This window comes from Cavia porcellus, unplaced genomic scaffold (assembly GCF_034190915.1).
Source record: "Cavia porcellus strain 051 isolate PalLab524CR breed Dunkin Hartley unplaced genomic scaffold, mCavPor4.1 scaffold_19, whole genome shotgun sequence".
NCBI classification, from domain to species: Eukaryota; Metazoa; Chordata; class Mammalia; order Rodentia; family Caviidae; genus Cavia; species Cavia porcellus.
In genome coordinates, this window is record NW_026947502.1 from 51,772,831 (window position 1) to 51,786,949 (window position 14,119).

The window sequence follows — 14,119 nt, forward strand, 5'->3', positions numbered from 1 at the left end:
TGTGCCTTCCAGTAAAGATGTGGAAACAAAGACATCTTTCACAGAAGGTCACAGGAAGGGCAAAAAAGACATGCATATGAATCACCTCCTGTGGTCAATGCTGGCCATCAATGCCACTTGTCAGTAGGTCATGTACCCAGCTTCACCAGCTCTCTCTGGGCTGCTCTGACCAGGTTCTGTGTGTCTGTGCTCTGAGCCATCCCAGCTCAATTCAGCTCCATCCACCAACTCAGTCATTGAAAATATAAATGTACCTTTGTGTGGGGAACATTCTCTCCAGGCTGCCTGTGCCAGGCTGGGAGAGAGTCCACAGACATTCTGGTCTAGCTGCAGCTCTTCACCTGGGCGTGTGGTCCAGTGGAATGGGCAGCTGAACACATAGCTCATCGGGGGCCTCTCTGGGAGGACACTTGAAGGTAGAGTGAGTGGCTGGGAGAGGCCGGCTGGGTATTTCACACTGGTCAGGCAGGGAAGGCATTGGCCAAGGGGGTACATGCCCGACAGGAGTGACGCACGCACTCTCTGTGTGTCTCTCTTCTCATCCTGCCTTTCCTCCTTCCCTGCGCCCTGCCTTAGCCTGGCCTTGCTGCTACCCACACTGTGGAGTGCAGGGTAGGTCATTTCCTTGCTTCTGGTCTTAAGGGACAGCAGAATGTAAGGCATGCAGCTCCAGGGAGAGCTGCCCAGACGCTGGGCCCCTGGCCAGGCCTGTGATCTGTGTTTACACATGTTTAGGCTCTGCATAAACCGTGTCCCCATTTATCAGCACCCCTGACATGTTTACACCGCATGTCTAAACATTTCAAGCACACTGGATTAGAAGTCAAGGGCCAGCACTGCACTGTGCCCCTCCTGAGAGGACATCTGTCCTGTCAGTGGGCTAATCAAGCTCAGCCTGTGCCCAGAGAGGGCTAACTAGTCAAAGGCACATCTGTCCCCTGCCGTTGGCCGGCCCCACAGGGAAGCAGGGGAAAGAGGCAGGGAGCCGGGAGCAGGGGCTAGGCTCTAGGCTCGCTCAGACTCCTTGGAAGGAAGTCTGAAGCCAACACGGAAGCATATTAACATGTGCTCATCCTGAATAGAGAGTTTGTGAGTGGTGTCTCAGTATTACAGACCATGATCACGCACTGTTAAAGGAGGAGATTATGTGCATACAGGACACACGGACATGCATGCACACACACACATACACGCACACACACACACAAATATGCACATACACTCTCTCATGGACTCATAAGTGCATCTATGCATGGTGCTCCCAGCCCTGGCTCTCAGCAGCTACACACAGCAGACAGCTTCCCTCTGGTCAGGGCCAGGCCAGTTTTGTCCACTCAAACACGTCATCCTGATCCTCCTGCTGGTGCCACAGCTACCAGTGGTTTAAAGGGGAACCTGTGCATAGTGTCTTCCGTTTGGAACATTTCATGAGGAATGTGGTATTGGTCACCATTTTCCCACCTCCTCTTACTTACAGCTTCGCACTATGTATTTCCCTCATGCTTCACAGAAGCAGCTGAACAGCTGTGTGACCTGGGTGACATGCCTGGTGCAGGCCAGGAGGGCTGGACCAAGCCCAGGACTTCCTGCTGGGAGCATCAGGCCCCATCCCTTTCTCTACTTACCCACTCATAGTGGTAAGGGTCAGGCACAGCACAGAGGGCAGGTAGTCTGCCCATGGGTCCTGGGCTCAATGCAGTGGACACAGCACTGGCATTAGAGGCCACATTAGTTCAAGGGCCAGCTTCCAGACCTAGGGGAGCTTGGTAGAGACATTTTCACCTTTCTCAGAGGCTCGCATCTTTAAAATGGGCTCCCTAATACCGACACCCTGTGTTTGAGGATTAAGGGACCTGAGCAGTCATAGGCAAAGCATTCTGCTGCACGTTGAGACGGTCTGCTTGTGGTGTGGGCTGGGAGGGTGGTGGCTCTTGGGGCCAGGACATTTCCCTGCTGTGTGCTTCTGGGAAAGTCAGCCTTTCTCATCCTCAGGTTCCTTGTGGGCAAACTGGGGCTGAAGTTCGCTTGTCAGCGTTGTTAGATGCGACTCTTTGAAGCAGTGAGTGCAAAGGCTGGTAGAAGGCACTTCTTGAAAGGGATCTGTTTGCACTTATCCTGGATATTCACTGGCTTCTGTCAGCGAGGGGAAAGAGGAGCTCAAGGCCCAAAGCTCTTTATTTCACAGGAGAAAACGCCTCCAGTTGCTCTGAGTGTTTGTCTTGATGGAAGAAAGTTCCTCCCTCCTGGTTTTCTTTCTGTTTTCATGTCTTCCTATGAATAATATGAATGTCTAAAAGGCAGTGCAAGAGAACATGGTGCCAAGTTGCTGCAGGGGCTTCCCAAATGCTCAGGCTGCATCCTCAGCTGGGAGCCATAGCAGGAGAGGGGCCATGGCTGAGGACAGAAGGGGTGCAGCAGGAGGGGCCAGGTCCGAGCAGCATTTCTGCTCTCCCATTTTTTTTTTGGTATTGGGATTGAATCCAGGGCCATCCCACTGAGCTATACTCCTGGTTCTTTTTTATTTTGAGACCAACAAACTGGGCTTGAACTTGCAATCCTCCTGCCTCAGTCTCCCACAGTGCTGAAATTTCAGGTGTACACCACCACGCCTGGATCCACAGGTGTTTTATAATGCACAGCCCAGGACTGGACAGAAGTGACTGTAGGGGAGAAGATCAATTCTGTGCTCCTGGGAGGATTCAGCACTCAGCCGGGTCCCCTAGCCTGAGGCCAGCTGGGCAAAACGTTCCCAGAGTGAATGTGATAGAGCTCTGGGAATGTGGGCCCTCTCCAGAGGGCACAGGAATGTGGCAGGGCACATTTTAAACAAAACCCATCACACACATCACCTCATCTTTGGTGCAGAGCTGAGCAAAGGTGCTTCTGCTGGCTTAATCAGAGCCCTGGGCTGCAGACACTTCCACAAACGCTCATCACAGGCAGGAGCTGTCCCTGGCAGTGGATCTGTCCAGTCAAATTGTGTTAAGGGATTATCAAGCATGAGAAGGTCCTCTGTATATGGTTTTAAAGGACAGTCAGGGAGTCAAGCCACTGGGAAGCACTGAGAGATGCCAAGGGTTTGGGGTCATCCTGAGTGCCTTGCTGCTAAGAGAGGCACCTGGCCATTAAGAGACACAACCCAAATCCAGCTCAGGATGTGACCTCAGGCTTCATCTGCAGAGTAAATGTGTCCAGGGAAGACACCTCTGCATGCTTCTGTTCCCCACTAGGCAGGGAAGAGGTAGACATTGGCAGGGGGAGAAAGTGCCCACTGCATATCATCTGGGCAGCACGGAAGGCATCTGAGCCCAGAAGAGAGGTGAGGGGCAGCTGTACACACGCAGGGTCATGTGGTGGGTGAGGGCAGAGGAGCAGGAAGTGAGGCCAGGGGACAGGAGGCGGGATTAATGGGGGCTTCATCCTGTGCTTCTCGCCTAGATAACACCTCACCCATGGTGGTCTGCAGCTGGGCACCAACAGAGCCTAGGTGCACAGAGCAGGGTGGGCACCTTGCACCACTGTGGCATGCAGGCCCTAGGGAGGAGCCAGTGGGTTCCCAGCTGCACCATCTAGGACGCAGCTCACACTGACACCTCCAGCACTGCCTCCTAGGCCTGCACTGGCCTATTCTTAGGGAAATGGCCCATTCTGAGTGCTTCCTCCTCCACTTGGACCCAGGCCCTTTGCACTTGAAGGTTCAGGCCTGCTGCTTTGTGCTCTGGGGACCTTTACTGCACAGACTACCCCTCACTCCCTCAGACTGTGCAACTCCCTACTGGGCCAGCCCACCTGGAACTCAGCAGCTACTGTTGGTTCCCCCAGAAGGGTGCTTTCTGTGTGTCTTTCTGCCCTCAGCAAGGCATGCACTCAGTGGACGTGTCTTCTCTCCTTCCTGCTTCTCGATACCCCCAGTAAGGTTGCCAGTAGCTCCCAGAGACACTGTCCTGCTGACCACACCCACCCCTTGGCTCGTCTCACTTAGACAGCTATCTCTCATGCTCATTTCTGGAGCCCTCTTTCCTACCTCTGCCTAGTTTTGAATTCTGAGAGCCCTAGCTGTTATTCCTGCCTCCTTTCTCCCCTTTCTATTCACACATGCTTGGGGGTGGGGTCATTTCTTCCGTTCACCTCCACAATAACCTAGCCATAGAGTCCTGAACTTCCTTCACCAGAACCTCAGACCTTCAGCCAAACAAACGTCTTTCCTCCTGGGAAATGGTTCCATGGGACCCACTGTGCACAGGCCAGCTCCCCATCTCTGTGCTGACCATCAGTTCTGACCATCAGTGAGACCCTCAGTGAGACCAGCACCCACTTTCTTATACCCAAGCACATGTCACCTAGCATTCTGTCGCACTCCATCCCAGTGGTCGTCCTGAGCCTCTCTCTCCCCCTATCTCAGCTCAAGTGCATCATCGCCTGATCAGCTTGCCCCTGGATTTCCACATCAGTACCTTCTTGTCTTCCTTTGTTACCTGTCTTTAACCCATTTTTATTTACCCAAAAGAATTCTCTTTTGGAAGAGGGTAGTAGATGGGTAGCACAGCTTGAATCCCAGGCAGGTATTGGATGCTGCTCCATAGGCAGGGAGATGGCCCTTGATCATTGTTCGTTTGTGCACTGGTCGTTCTGCAAGTTTTACATAATGGTTATAACACCCAAGATTTGGAAAGAAGTAGACTGGAGCAGAATTCCCAACACTAGAAAGCCTGCCAGAGTTCACCTGATTCTTGTGGGAAAATGCAAATAGACAAATAAATGGAGGAAAGAGCCAGTGCCCCAGACCTTTCCAGAGCTCCCAGAGAGCTGGGACACAGCACCTATTTGTATATTTGATGGACACGGGCTTCAGACTGACCTACCACCATTGAGAAATGGAGGATTGGGAGTGGAGACCACATAGTTTTTGCTGTGGAGCGGAGCCTAGTCGGGCAAGTGAGTCCAGCTCTTGAATGAGTAAGGTGCTCCTCAGGCGCCCATTTGGTCTCCACAAGGATTGTCAAGCAATGGGCAGGAGGTGGTTTCAGAAGGCAGAGTGACACCCCCCACCCCAGTGGCGGCTCTGTTCAGGCTGCCATCACCTCCCACAGCTGATGCGGCCTTGGTATCTCTCACCATCACTGTCCTGTGAGGGCCGGAAGCCCGTATTTCCCTCAGCTTCCACTGTGATTTTTACCAGTTGCCTCCACTCCCTTTGCAAACCTTTCCTTTTACTGGCTTTCATGAAATCAGATTTTCCTGATTTTCTTCCAAATTTGTTCCCACAGCCCTAGACTGTCTGCTAAAGTCCCACTTCATATACCCCAGCTGCCGAGCCAAGCAGTAGCGTAATTTGGATCACCTCTCTCTCTCTCTCTCTCTCTCTCTCTCTCTCTCTCTCTCTCTCTGTCTCTCTCTCTCCCCCTTTCTTTTTCCAGGACTACACATTGAACCTAGTGCCTTCTCACTACCCACCTCCCCTTGCCGTGCAGCACGGCCTTGATCAGCTAGTGAGGATAGCCCTTTATATTTTTCACTTTGAAGCAGAGTCTTGCTAAGTCACTAAGTGGCCCAAGCTGGACTTGAACTTTGGCCCCTCCAGCCTCGGCAGCCCATAGTGGTGGGGTAACAGGCATGTGCCCCCAGGTCTAGCATCTTACCACTCCTAACTACTTCCACATCTACTGCCCTGCTGAGGCGACCAGCTCATCCCCTGGATCTCCACATCAGTGTACTCTGGTCTTTCTTTGTTACTTGTCTCTTAGTCAGCTGCCGGAATGCTCTTTGATAAAAGGGTAGGTGAATATCCTAGCTTAAACGCATTCTGTAACCACCTGCTATAAGAGGAATAAAATCTCCTGCTTGGTGGTACCTGCGGTCTCACAGCACGGTCTCCTCAGGTGCCTCACACTTCCTGCTCTGTGTTCCCAGCACTCCTCGGTGGCCCCCTGTGTGACTTTGCAGCGGCTCTGCCAGAGATGTCCCTAGGGTTTGTTCTCACTGCACAGATCTCAACCCCAAGTCCCCTCCTCCAAAAGACCTCCCTGGATGCACCCCAGACTACATCTCCCATTCTGCCACTTCCCCCACAATTGACCTGCTTCCATTTTCTCCAGAACATTTTTCTTCAAGATCTGAAATTCTTCCTGTGTTTGTGTGAACATCATCACTTGTCTGTGCCCCTCAGAAACTACATACCACGACTGGGGCTTTGTCTGTTTAGTTAGAGCTTTCCTGAATCCTGGAAGAGAGTCCAACACATACAGCAGAGTCTTAGGAAGTCTGCTGGATGCTTTCATGGAGTAACTCAGGCATGCAAGATTCCTGACTCCTCCACTTATTGTGACACTAAGGGGCTTCCTTCTCAGTCAAGCAGGGCAGGCCTGGAGTCCAATGTCCACTGTACTTTCAGAGATCCACAAGAATATATTTTTAAATTAGAAGGAAAACAATATAATAATCATGACAGTATCACAGAGACTCCAGCTTGGCACAGCATATGTTGACTGAGGGAAAGGAATCAACCTCTCTAAGCCAGAACATGAGGCTATGGGGGGTAACGTGAGCCTGGGGCTGTGAGGACCTGGGTCACAGGGGGTGTGTGTGGGGGTCACAGTGTATGGGGGCAGCTCAGAGCTCCAGACTGGCAGCAGCAGGGTCCCCAGGGGGTGAGAGTTGTTTCCTTTCCTAGATTCCCTCTCACAGAAAGGTTCAGAAGACGGTGTCAGTGCTGGGGGAAAGGAAGGAGTGGTTCATTCACTGTGTCACTAGAAGGCTAAAGAAGTGGCAGCTCGGACTTGCTAAGCAACTTATATTGCACACTTGAGATCTCCTTTTCTGACTCCACCCCCAGCTCTGGCTTGGGTCTAGACTAAACCCCCCACTATGAGCACCAGGATCCGGTGCAGTATCATCTCTTTTCAAGAAATTTCATACGAACGCTGGGGACTCCTGTGCACTCTTACTGTAAGCCTGTCACTAAGGACTCAATATCCTTGTGCTGGGGCTCATGCCAGCTCCTCAGCTGCCAGGTGCTGCTTCCAGCCCTCAGGCAGCCTCGGCAGCACAGGCCCCCATCCCACCTGCTCCCGAAAGGGGCTGATGCCTGGCCAAGCTTGGGGTTCGGCGGCAGCGCTGCCTCTCTGATTTCCCTTGGCTTCCTTGGAGACGCTTGTGCTTGGAGGGGAAGATGGAACGTTGCCTCTTGGAATAAATCTGCTTTTGATCATGCAAATGAGTGCCCAGTTAATGTAGGCAGACTGTCAATTTCACCAGTAAGGAAGAGGAAAAGGGGGGTGGAAATTCCCTATCACAGAGACTGATGAAGAATTTCAATGGAAAGCTACTACTTCAGAAGATAGGACCGTTCACAGGAATGGAGCCTTTCTAGGCATCCCAAGCAGCCCTGATGCTCCGTGGGTATGTCGCAAACTCTGCTGGGGACCACTGGGGTTCCCCGGGTGGGCTACAGCTGAGCTGGGCTGGCAGAGGGTGTGGGGCTTTGGTGCATCCCTGCCAAGGCGGTGGCTGGGTCTGGGGTCCTGCACTGGGTAGGGACTCCAAGCTGTCCTGGGATTTCCTGTGTAAATTTATGACTTGGGCTCTGGCTAGCACTTTGCAGGATAGGCATGAGGAAGAAGTGTGTGCACACGTCTGTGTCTGCTGTAGTTTGGATACTGGTCTCGGGTCAGGAGAGGTGATTCAGTGACTGCCTGTTCTTTGTGTTCCAGCTTTCTGTGGCTCACTCTGGATGAGGAATGCTAATCCTATTAAGATTAAAGAATTAAGCAAAAACTACATTTATTGAGGTCAAACTATTTTTCAGGAATTGAAGTATATTTAAATTCTTGATTGTTTTTATAGGAATATTATAATGTCCGAATTTATAAGCAGGACAAATGAGGCTCAGGTCTGGGAAACTTGGATGCTTCTGAATATAATCCAAGGATATCCACAGCTCTCTTCCTATCTGGGTGAGACAGCCAAGTTTATGGGGTTCTGCTCAGTTTCCTAGCCATGTGTCATCCTTGCTGGCAGTGCCACTACGGGCCTAGCAGTTCCCTGCCCTTCATTTCTTAAGGCTCAGAAGGAGGATGCCCATAGATAGGTTGTTTATCTGGTTTATTCTCTACTTCCTAGTCTGACTGTGACCACCTCGAGGGCAAGAATTCAATATTTATGCCTAAACACTTGGCCCAGCATCTGGGACATAGCAAATGCCCTCGTAAATGTCGAGTGGTTCAATGACCAGGTCTTGGTTTTGGACTAACGAGAACACGCTTAACACTGTCTAGATACAAATGCAATTAGAGTCTGACAGGCAGATCTGAGGGAAAGTGAGGCATTGTGCTTCCCGGGGCCACTCTAGAAGAAGGATGAGCAAACGCAAGACTCTAAGGTGGGCGTGTGCTCAGCATGTGTGGGGACATCAAAGGGACTGACAAGTGACTGGAGCACAGTGAGCCATGGAGGAAGGAGCAGGAAGTGAGGCCAGGGAGCCACTAAGGCCTCGTAGGTTCTCTAAGTCCTGGTGAGAGCTCTGTTTTGACTCCAGGAGAGCTGATGCCACTGTGGGGCTAAGCGTGGAGGAGTGGCCTGATGACTTCGGTCCACAACAACCGTTCCGGGTGCAGGCAGTGGTCCTCATTGACAGTGAGGGCTGAGGCAGCAGGGAGGCAGTGGGGCTTCTGCCAAGTTCCCAGAGAAAGAGGATGGCAGCCTGGGAGCGGCGGCCCAGGAGGCGGTGAGCAGCAGCTGGGTGCTGAGTCTGCTGCGGAGACAGAGGAACAGAGCTGCTGACGGAATGTTGGCAGAGGGCGGCACCCAGATGCCTGCTGGTGTCAAGGCTGAGTATGAGGAGAGTGAGCAGCTGTTTCCCAGGTGGCAAAGACTGTGGGAGAGTGTGCTGGCTTGGGGGTGGGGTTGCGGCTGGGGCCAGCAGTCTGCTGTGAATGTGGGGTGAGAAGTTATAATGAGGTGGCCAGATTGTTATCTGAACCAATCTAGAGATCAAGGGCAGGGTCTGGGCCGAAGCTACAGAGCGCCTGGGACTGCCCCTGGGGAGCAGTCAGCACAGAATAGCCTTGAAAGCCAGCCCCAGCTCCACCCTGACTTTTGCTGAAATCGTTCTGTCATCTGGCTGGTAGCGGGGGATAAGCTGGGTAGGATGCAGAAGCCCAAGACTGCTCATGCTGCACCTGACCCTGAAAGGAGAAAACGGGAATGGAGAGCAGAGAACCTGGAAGCCAAGCTTGGGCGGCAGTTGTGGAATGGGCTGGGAGTCTCGGCTACACCTGCAGCAAGGATTCTTTGTCCCTGTGCCACCTTGGCGTGTGCCTTCCAAGCCAGGCTGGCTGGGCAGTGAGCCTCCCGTCAGAGAGAACTCTTTGCAAATTGACAAAGGAAACTGTGCCTGGGTAGCCTTGGGGAAACTCAGGGAGGAGAAGGAAAGCAGGATCCAGATTAGAGCTCCCATAAGGAGAGGCTTAGGAATTTAGGACAGGGAGGGGAGTGGTAGACAGGACAGTGGTTGGACTTGGACAAGCCTAAACAGCCACACGTCTAGGCAACCCCCTTTCAATCAGCTGGCATGATAGAGAAATGTGGCCTCTGGTCCCCCACCTCCCCAGATCTACAGACAAGAACCACTCACTTCCTGTGGCCAGAACTTCTGCAGGTGGCAGTGGGGAAAATCTCCTGGTGCGTCCTTCTCCTCACCCCTGTGCTCTGTCTGGGGTGATCCCAAGCCTCTTGAGAATATGAAACTAGATTTCTTTTTTTGAAAAAAGAGTCTAAGATGGCTAGGGTGAGTTCAGTACAGTGGTGCCTTAATTCAGGAATGCTTATGTTTGCAAATAATTTGGTTTGAAAAGAGAAATGTTTGGCAAATTTTTGTCTTCATCTGCAAACTCTGTTTCAGGTAACAAACATCTTTCCCACAAAAATCCTTTTCCAAAATTGTAGAAGAAATTAGATTCATGAACTAACAATCATACATCTTTATCTTCAGGACAATGTTAATTAAGGCATTCCAAGGAAAAGGCAACATTGAATGTTACTAATATACATACATGTGTGTATATGTGTACCGAGCAATAGAGTAAACCAGGCATAACAGTCTTCTTCATACTGAGGTAGCTGCTGCTAATCTAGCTACGCCATTACCCTTTCACTGAGAAACATAAGCCAAGCACACACATTTACACACACGCAGATACTACAGGACTACAGCTGATTTTTAAAACTATGACTAACATATAAATCCATATTCCTCTACATTTTGTTTTCCATTTAACAATAAGCATCCCCGAAGCAGGAAAAGAGATAGCTTGTTCATTCTTTTGAACAAGAGCATAATATTTATAAGTTTGTATGTATTTTAATTCAGTCAGTCATTTCCCTGTTAATTTTGAATTCCTTCCATTTTTTTGCCACAACAATTAGTACTACTAAGTACCCTTGCACATATAGATTCTCCATAATGAGGTATATTACCCAAGGGAAATAGAAAAATCTAAAGGGCTTCAGAATCATATCTGCATGAATTAAAAAAAATTAAAGTATTTGATAGCACTATCAGAGATGCCTACTATGTGTGTCCTGGGGAGGTGCCTTGGGAGGGGCTCTGGGGAGGGCACCCTCCTACTGAGGCCCAGTTCTTCAGGGACAGGTCATATGCAGCTCACTTGGCCCCAGCCTCCTGTTATCCTACCTTTACTGCCTTGGCTCTGTTAATGAGCCCATCGTCCTGAGAGCTCCCGATGAGTAGATCGATCTTGGCCAGAGGAGGCCTCCTCAGGGCTCTGGCTGGGTCCTCGAGAAGGTACTGGCCATCTACTACAGGACCCCAGTAGTGGAAAGGGCCACTCACTGCCAGGAGCTGCGGGGTGCAAAGGAACACCATTAGCCATTAATCCTATACCTTTCCCTTGTAAGAAACAGTCCCAGAATAATGAGTCGTCTTGCTTTACATAATGAGGTCCTAACTGAATGATCACCTGAGATGCTTGTTCGCCTGTGGTACTCTTGGAAAGCAAAGAAAAATGACCACGGCTGCAGGCAGGCAGGACACCAGGTGACAATGGTCAGGGGCTGATGGTAAATCTCACTCTCAACCACCAGTCAACGAAAGATGGTCCCCAATGAGAGCATCGGGTACCTCCCTACCAAACTAACAATGGATCCCCGGGGAGTGAGGGGTGTGCAGTTGAAGAAAGGGCTGTGGCTCTGATACATGAAATTAATTAATCAGCTTTTGTTACCATGACCTCTATCACATCTAGGGGAACTAAAGGTAAAACCCACTGCGGTCTTTGCCAAGGGAGCCTAGCTTTCTGCTGTTGTCCTGCTGCTGTCTCCTTTGCTGATCTCAGGGCTCATCTGAGCCTTGGGGTCTGAGCTGCCCTGTGTAAGGCCGAAGGTGGCCCAAGCCCTCGGCCTATCTGTGAGCTATGTCCATCCTGCTCAAAGCACAGAGCTGTGACCTGCCACAGGACTGGCGTGGGGGGCACGACTCCTCCTCACTTTTGCTATTGCATTTTACTCTCCTGCTTTATAGGGGCTGCATCATTATCCTCATCTTAGCTGAGAAATCAAAGTTGCAGAGAGACCTGTGCACCTAAGTACTCATGCTTGATACCCAGTGGACATGCTATGTACTGGGTGGCTTGCATGGGTCATGTTTCCCCTCTAGGTCTTGGCTTTCTATCTGTAAAAGACTAGATTGTCCCTCACATCCTGCACACCAGTGCCCACCTTGGTCTGGGCATCATTGAGGATGTTGGCGGGTGTCTGGCGCAGGCAGGATTCCACTTCACTGCTGGATGAGGTAGGGCAGTTGACCTCCTCTGCTAAAGCCATAGTCTGCTGCTGTGCCCTGCTGGGGCTGATGATGGCCGCTGGGGAGAGTGCGGAGCCGCCCTGCAAGAGAAAGGAGCCTTAGGGCAGGGGTCCCACCATCTCCTGCTCCTGCTCCTGCTCCTGCTCCTGCTCCTGCTCTTGCTGCTGCTCAGCCTAGAAAACTCGGCTAGTCAGAACCCCTCAGAGCTGTCCCTGAGGCCACTCACAGGCATAGAGACCAGGACTGATGAACAGCATGTCACCACACTATGTGGGCTTTAACCAGTCAAAGTTGAGGCCTTGGTCTCCTCATCTGTGAATTGAAGATACAGGGTGAGGCACTGCCAGTCCAGGCTATTTGGCTGGACTTCTGCAGGCAAAGGGCAAGTGGTTTTTCAGCCGGGACATAGGTCAGACCAGAAAGGAACTCTGCAAAGGTTGAACCATACCCTGCTTCCTCCTCCAGGGGCCTTTAAAGCAGCAAACTCTCGCTGCTCCATGTGGACGAAGCTGGATTTTAACACAAAGCCCACCAAGGAGATGATGAAAACACATATCCCGCAGGGAAGGGCAACTGTTGCAGTCACATCAGTGAATGTCACTCTTAGCCTGATGGGTCCCTGGGGGCTTTCCTCTCTGAGGATGCCGGGAAAGCTGGGTTTCAGGAAACTGGTATCTGCTGGAACCATTGGTAGAGCTGGGTCTCCCGCCCAGGGAAAGACAGAGGAAAGGGTCAGATTTTTGCCCAGAGAAAGGCACCAGGGCAGCAATTTCTGGAGAGCAGGAATCAGGGACAACATGGTGGGACAGTGCACTGTTATCACTAGTGCCACTGTGTCAAATAGAGCAATGGTGATTGCCACGCATGGATACCTGAGGTAACTTTAGCTCGGAGCCTCACAGGGACTGGTTAGTTTCTGTTATTGCTCTCATGTTAAAAATCAGGAACTAAAGATATAGGGGGAACTAAAGATACAGGTACCATGAAGAAGACTAGTACCAGGGAGGTGCAGTAGCCCCTGGATACTGAGCCAGGCTCCAGGATGTGCTGGGCCATGGGGTTGCATGTGGAGAGGGAGGGCCTCACTCTGCATCTGGAGCACTGAGGGAAGGGCTGCTCTGATCTCAGACTCCTGGTCCCTAACGAGGGCAGTCATGGGCAGCACATGGTTCATGACCGCTGGGACCCGCTGGCAGGGTGTCTTTCCCAGTACTTCTTCTGTTGCACTTCCACAATAACAGCCCAGTTGCAGCGATCAAGCCACTTTCCAGACAAGAAGGCTCACAAAGGATAGAGAGAATGCTCATGAATTAAGTACTTCACTTGTACCAGGATGTTATCAACTAAGAGAAGAGGTATCACCTTGTTAAATTAAAAAATATATGTTACAGTGAAAGACACATTTTCACTAATTCCCCTCAAAACAATCTGCCTTGCTTCGAATACTCTTATTGCATTGTTCTTGCTACTTACTGAAGCAATTCTGGATGTTTTCTTTCATGAGGGTTTTGTGGGAAGTGTGATAAAAAACACGGTGAATGCTGCTGCTATCTAATGGAAAGGAGGCTGGTAAAAACACTAGGGTGCCCCCTTTCACCAGTTCTGTACTATATGACTCCCCAAAGTCAAAATCAGAGGGAAATATTTTGGACAGATTCAGCACATCAAGGTAGCCATGGTAACTCAACTAAAAACACTGACAAAATAGGACTCCCAGAGCTGCTTTGGGACATGGCAAGCACAAGGGAATGATTGTGTTCAAAATGGTAGTGAGTTACTTTGAAAGGGATTAATGGCAATGTGTCTATTACTGTAATATATTTTTAAAATTTACACATTCACTGTGGTTCTCGGTCATATCTCACAGCGACTGCTTGCATGTACAGAGCATTCTAGATTTTAAGCACACAGTCTAAGAAATTGCAAGTGTTAAGTACTAAATCATCTCCACAGTCCTGAGATGTAGGCAGTATTTACCTCCTTAACTTAGGGGGGAATTGGGGCAGAGAGGTTTGCTCTGTTGGCCTAGGTTACACATCATGTGAGGGGCAGAGCTGGAACTTGTCTGGACCAGGCCATGGGCTCAGTCTCATGTATCCATGTGTGTTTTTCTATCTGGACAAGGCAATCAGTCCTTGAGGTAAACTGGATCCCCCTGCTCCAATGGAAAGACAGCACTGTCCCAGAGGACTCTGGCTCTGTTGTCACAGCTCCAGGCTCTGGCTATTATATCAGAGACTGAAAATACTAGAGGAAGCAGAGTATAGTTACCCCAGTTCTGGGGACAGGGGAAACCAAGGC

At 50.7% G+C, this 14,119-nt stretch overlaps 2 protein-coding genes across 6 annotated transcripts in view; one reads left to right on the plus strand and one right to left on the minus strand.

Annotated features, from left to right (window-relative positions):
• Tg (thyroglobulin) overlaps nucleotides 1-14,119 on the minus strand; it is a 200,558-nt gene that overhangs the window by 15,246 nt on the left and 171,193 nt on the right. The window contains exons 42-43 of the mRNA XM_003467344.4: nucleotides 11,734-11,898; nucleotides 10,691-10,858 (exon numbers count right to left, since the gene is read on the minus strand). Of these exons, the coding sequence (XP_003467392.1) occupies nucleotides 10,691-10,858; nucleotides 11,734-11,898 (333 nt within the window). The remainder of the gene's footprint in view (nucleotides 1-10,690; nucleotides 10,859-11,733; nucleotides 11,899-14,119) is intronic.
• Nucleotides 6,875-14,119, plus strand: part of Sla (Src like adaptor) — a 50,731-nt gene continuing 43,486 nt past the window's right edge. The window contains exon 1 of one of the 5 annotated variants that reach the window (XM_063231043.1): nucleotides 6,875-7,398. In XM_063231043.1, the coding sequence (XP_063087113.1) occupies nucleotides 7,388-7,398 (11 nt within the window). In that variant the 5' untranslated portion in view covers nucleotides 6,875-7,387. The remainder of the gene's footprint in view (nucleotides 7,399-14,119) is intronic. The other 4 variants (XM_063231041.1, XM_063231042.1, XM_063231045.1 and 1 more) reach the window with 4 other exon arrangements.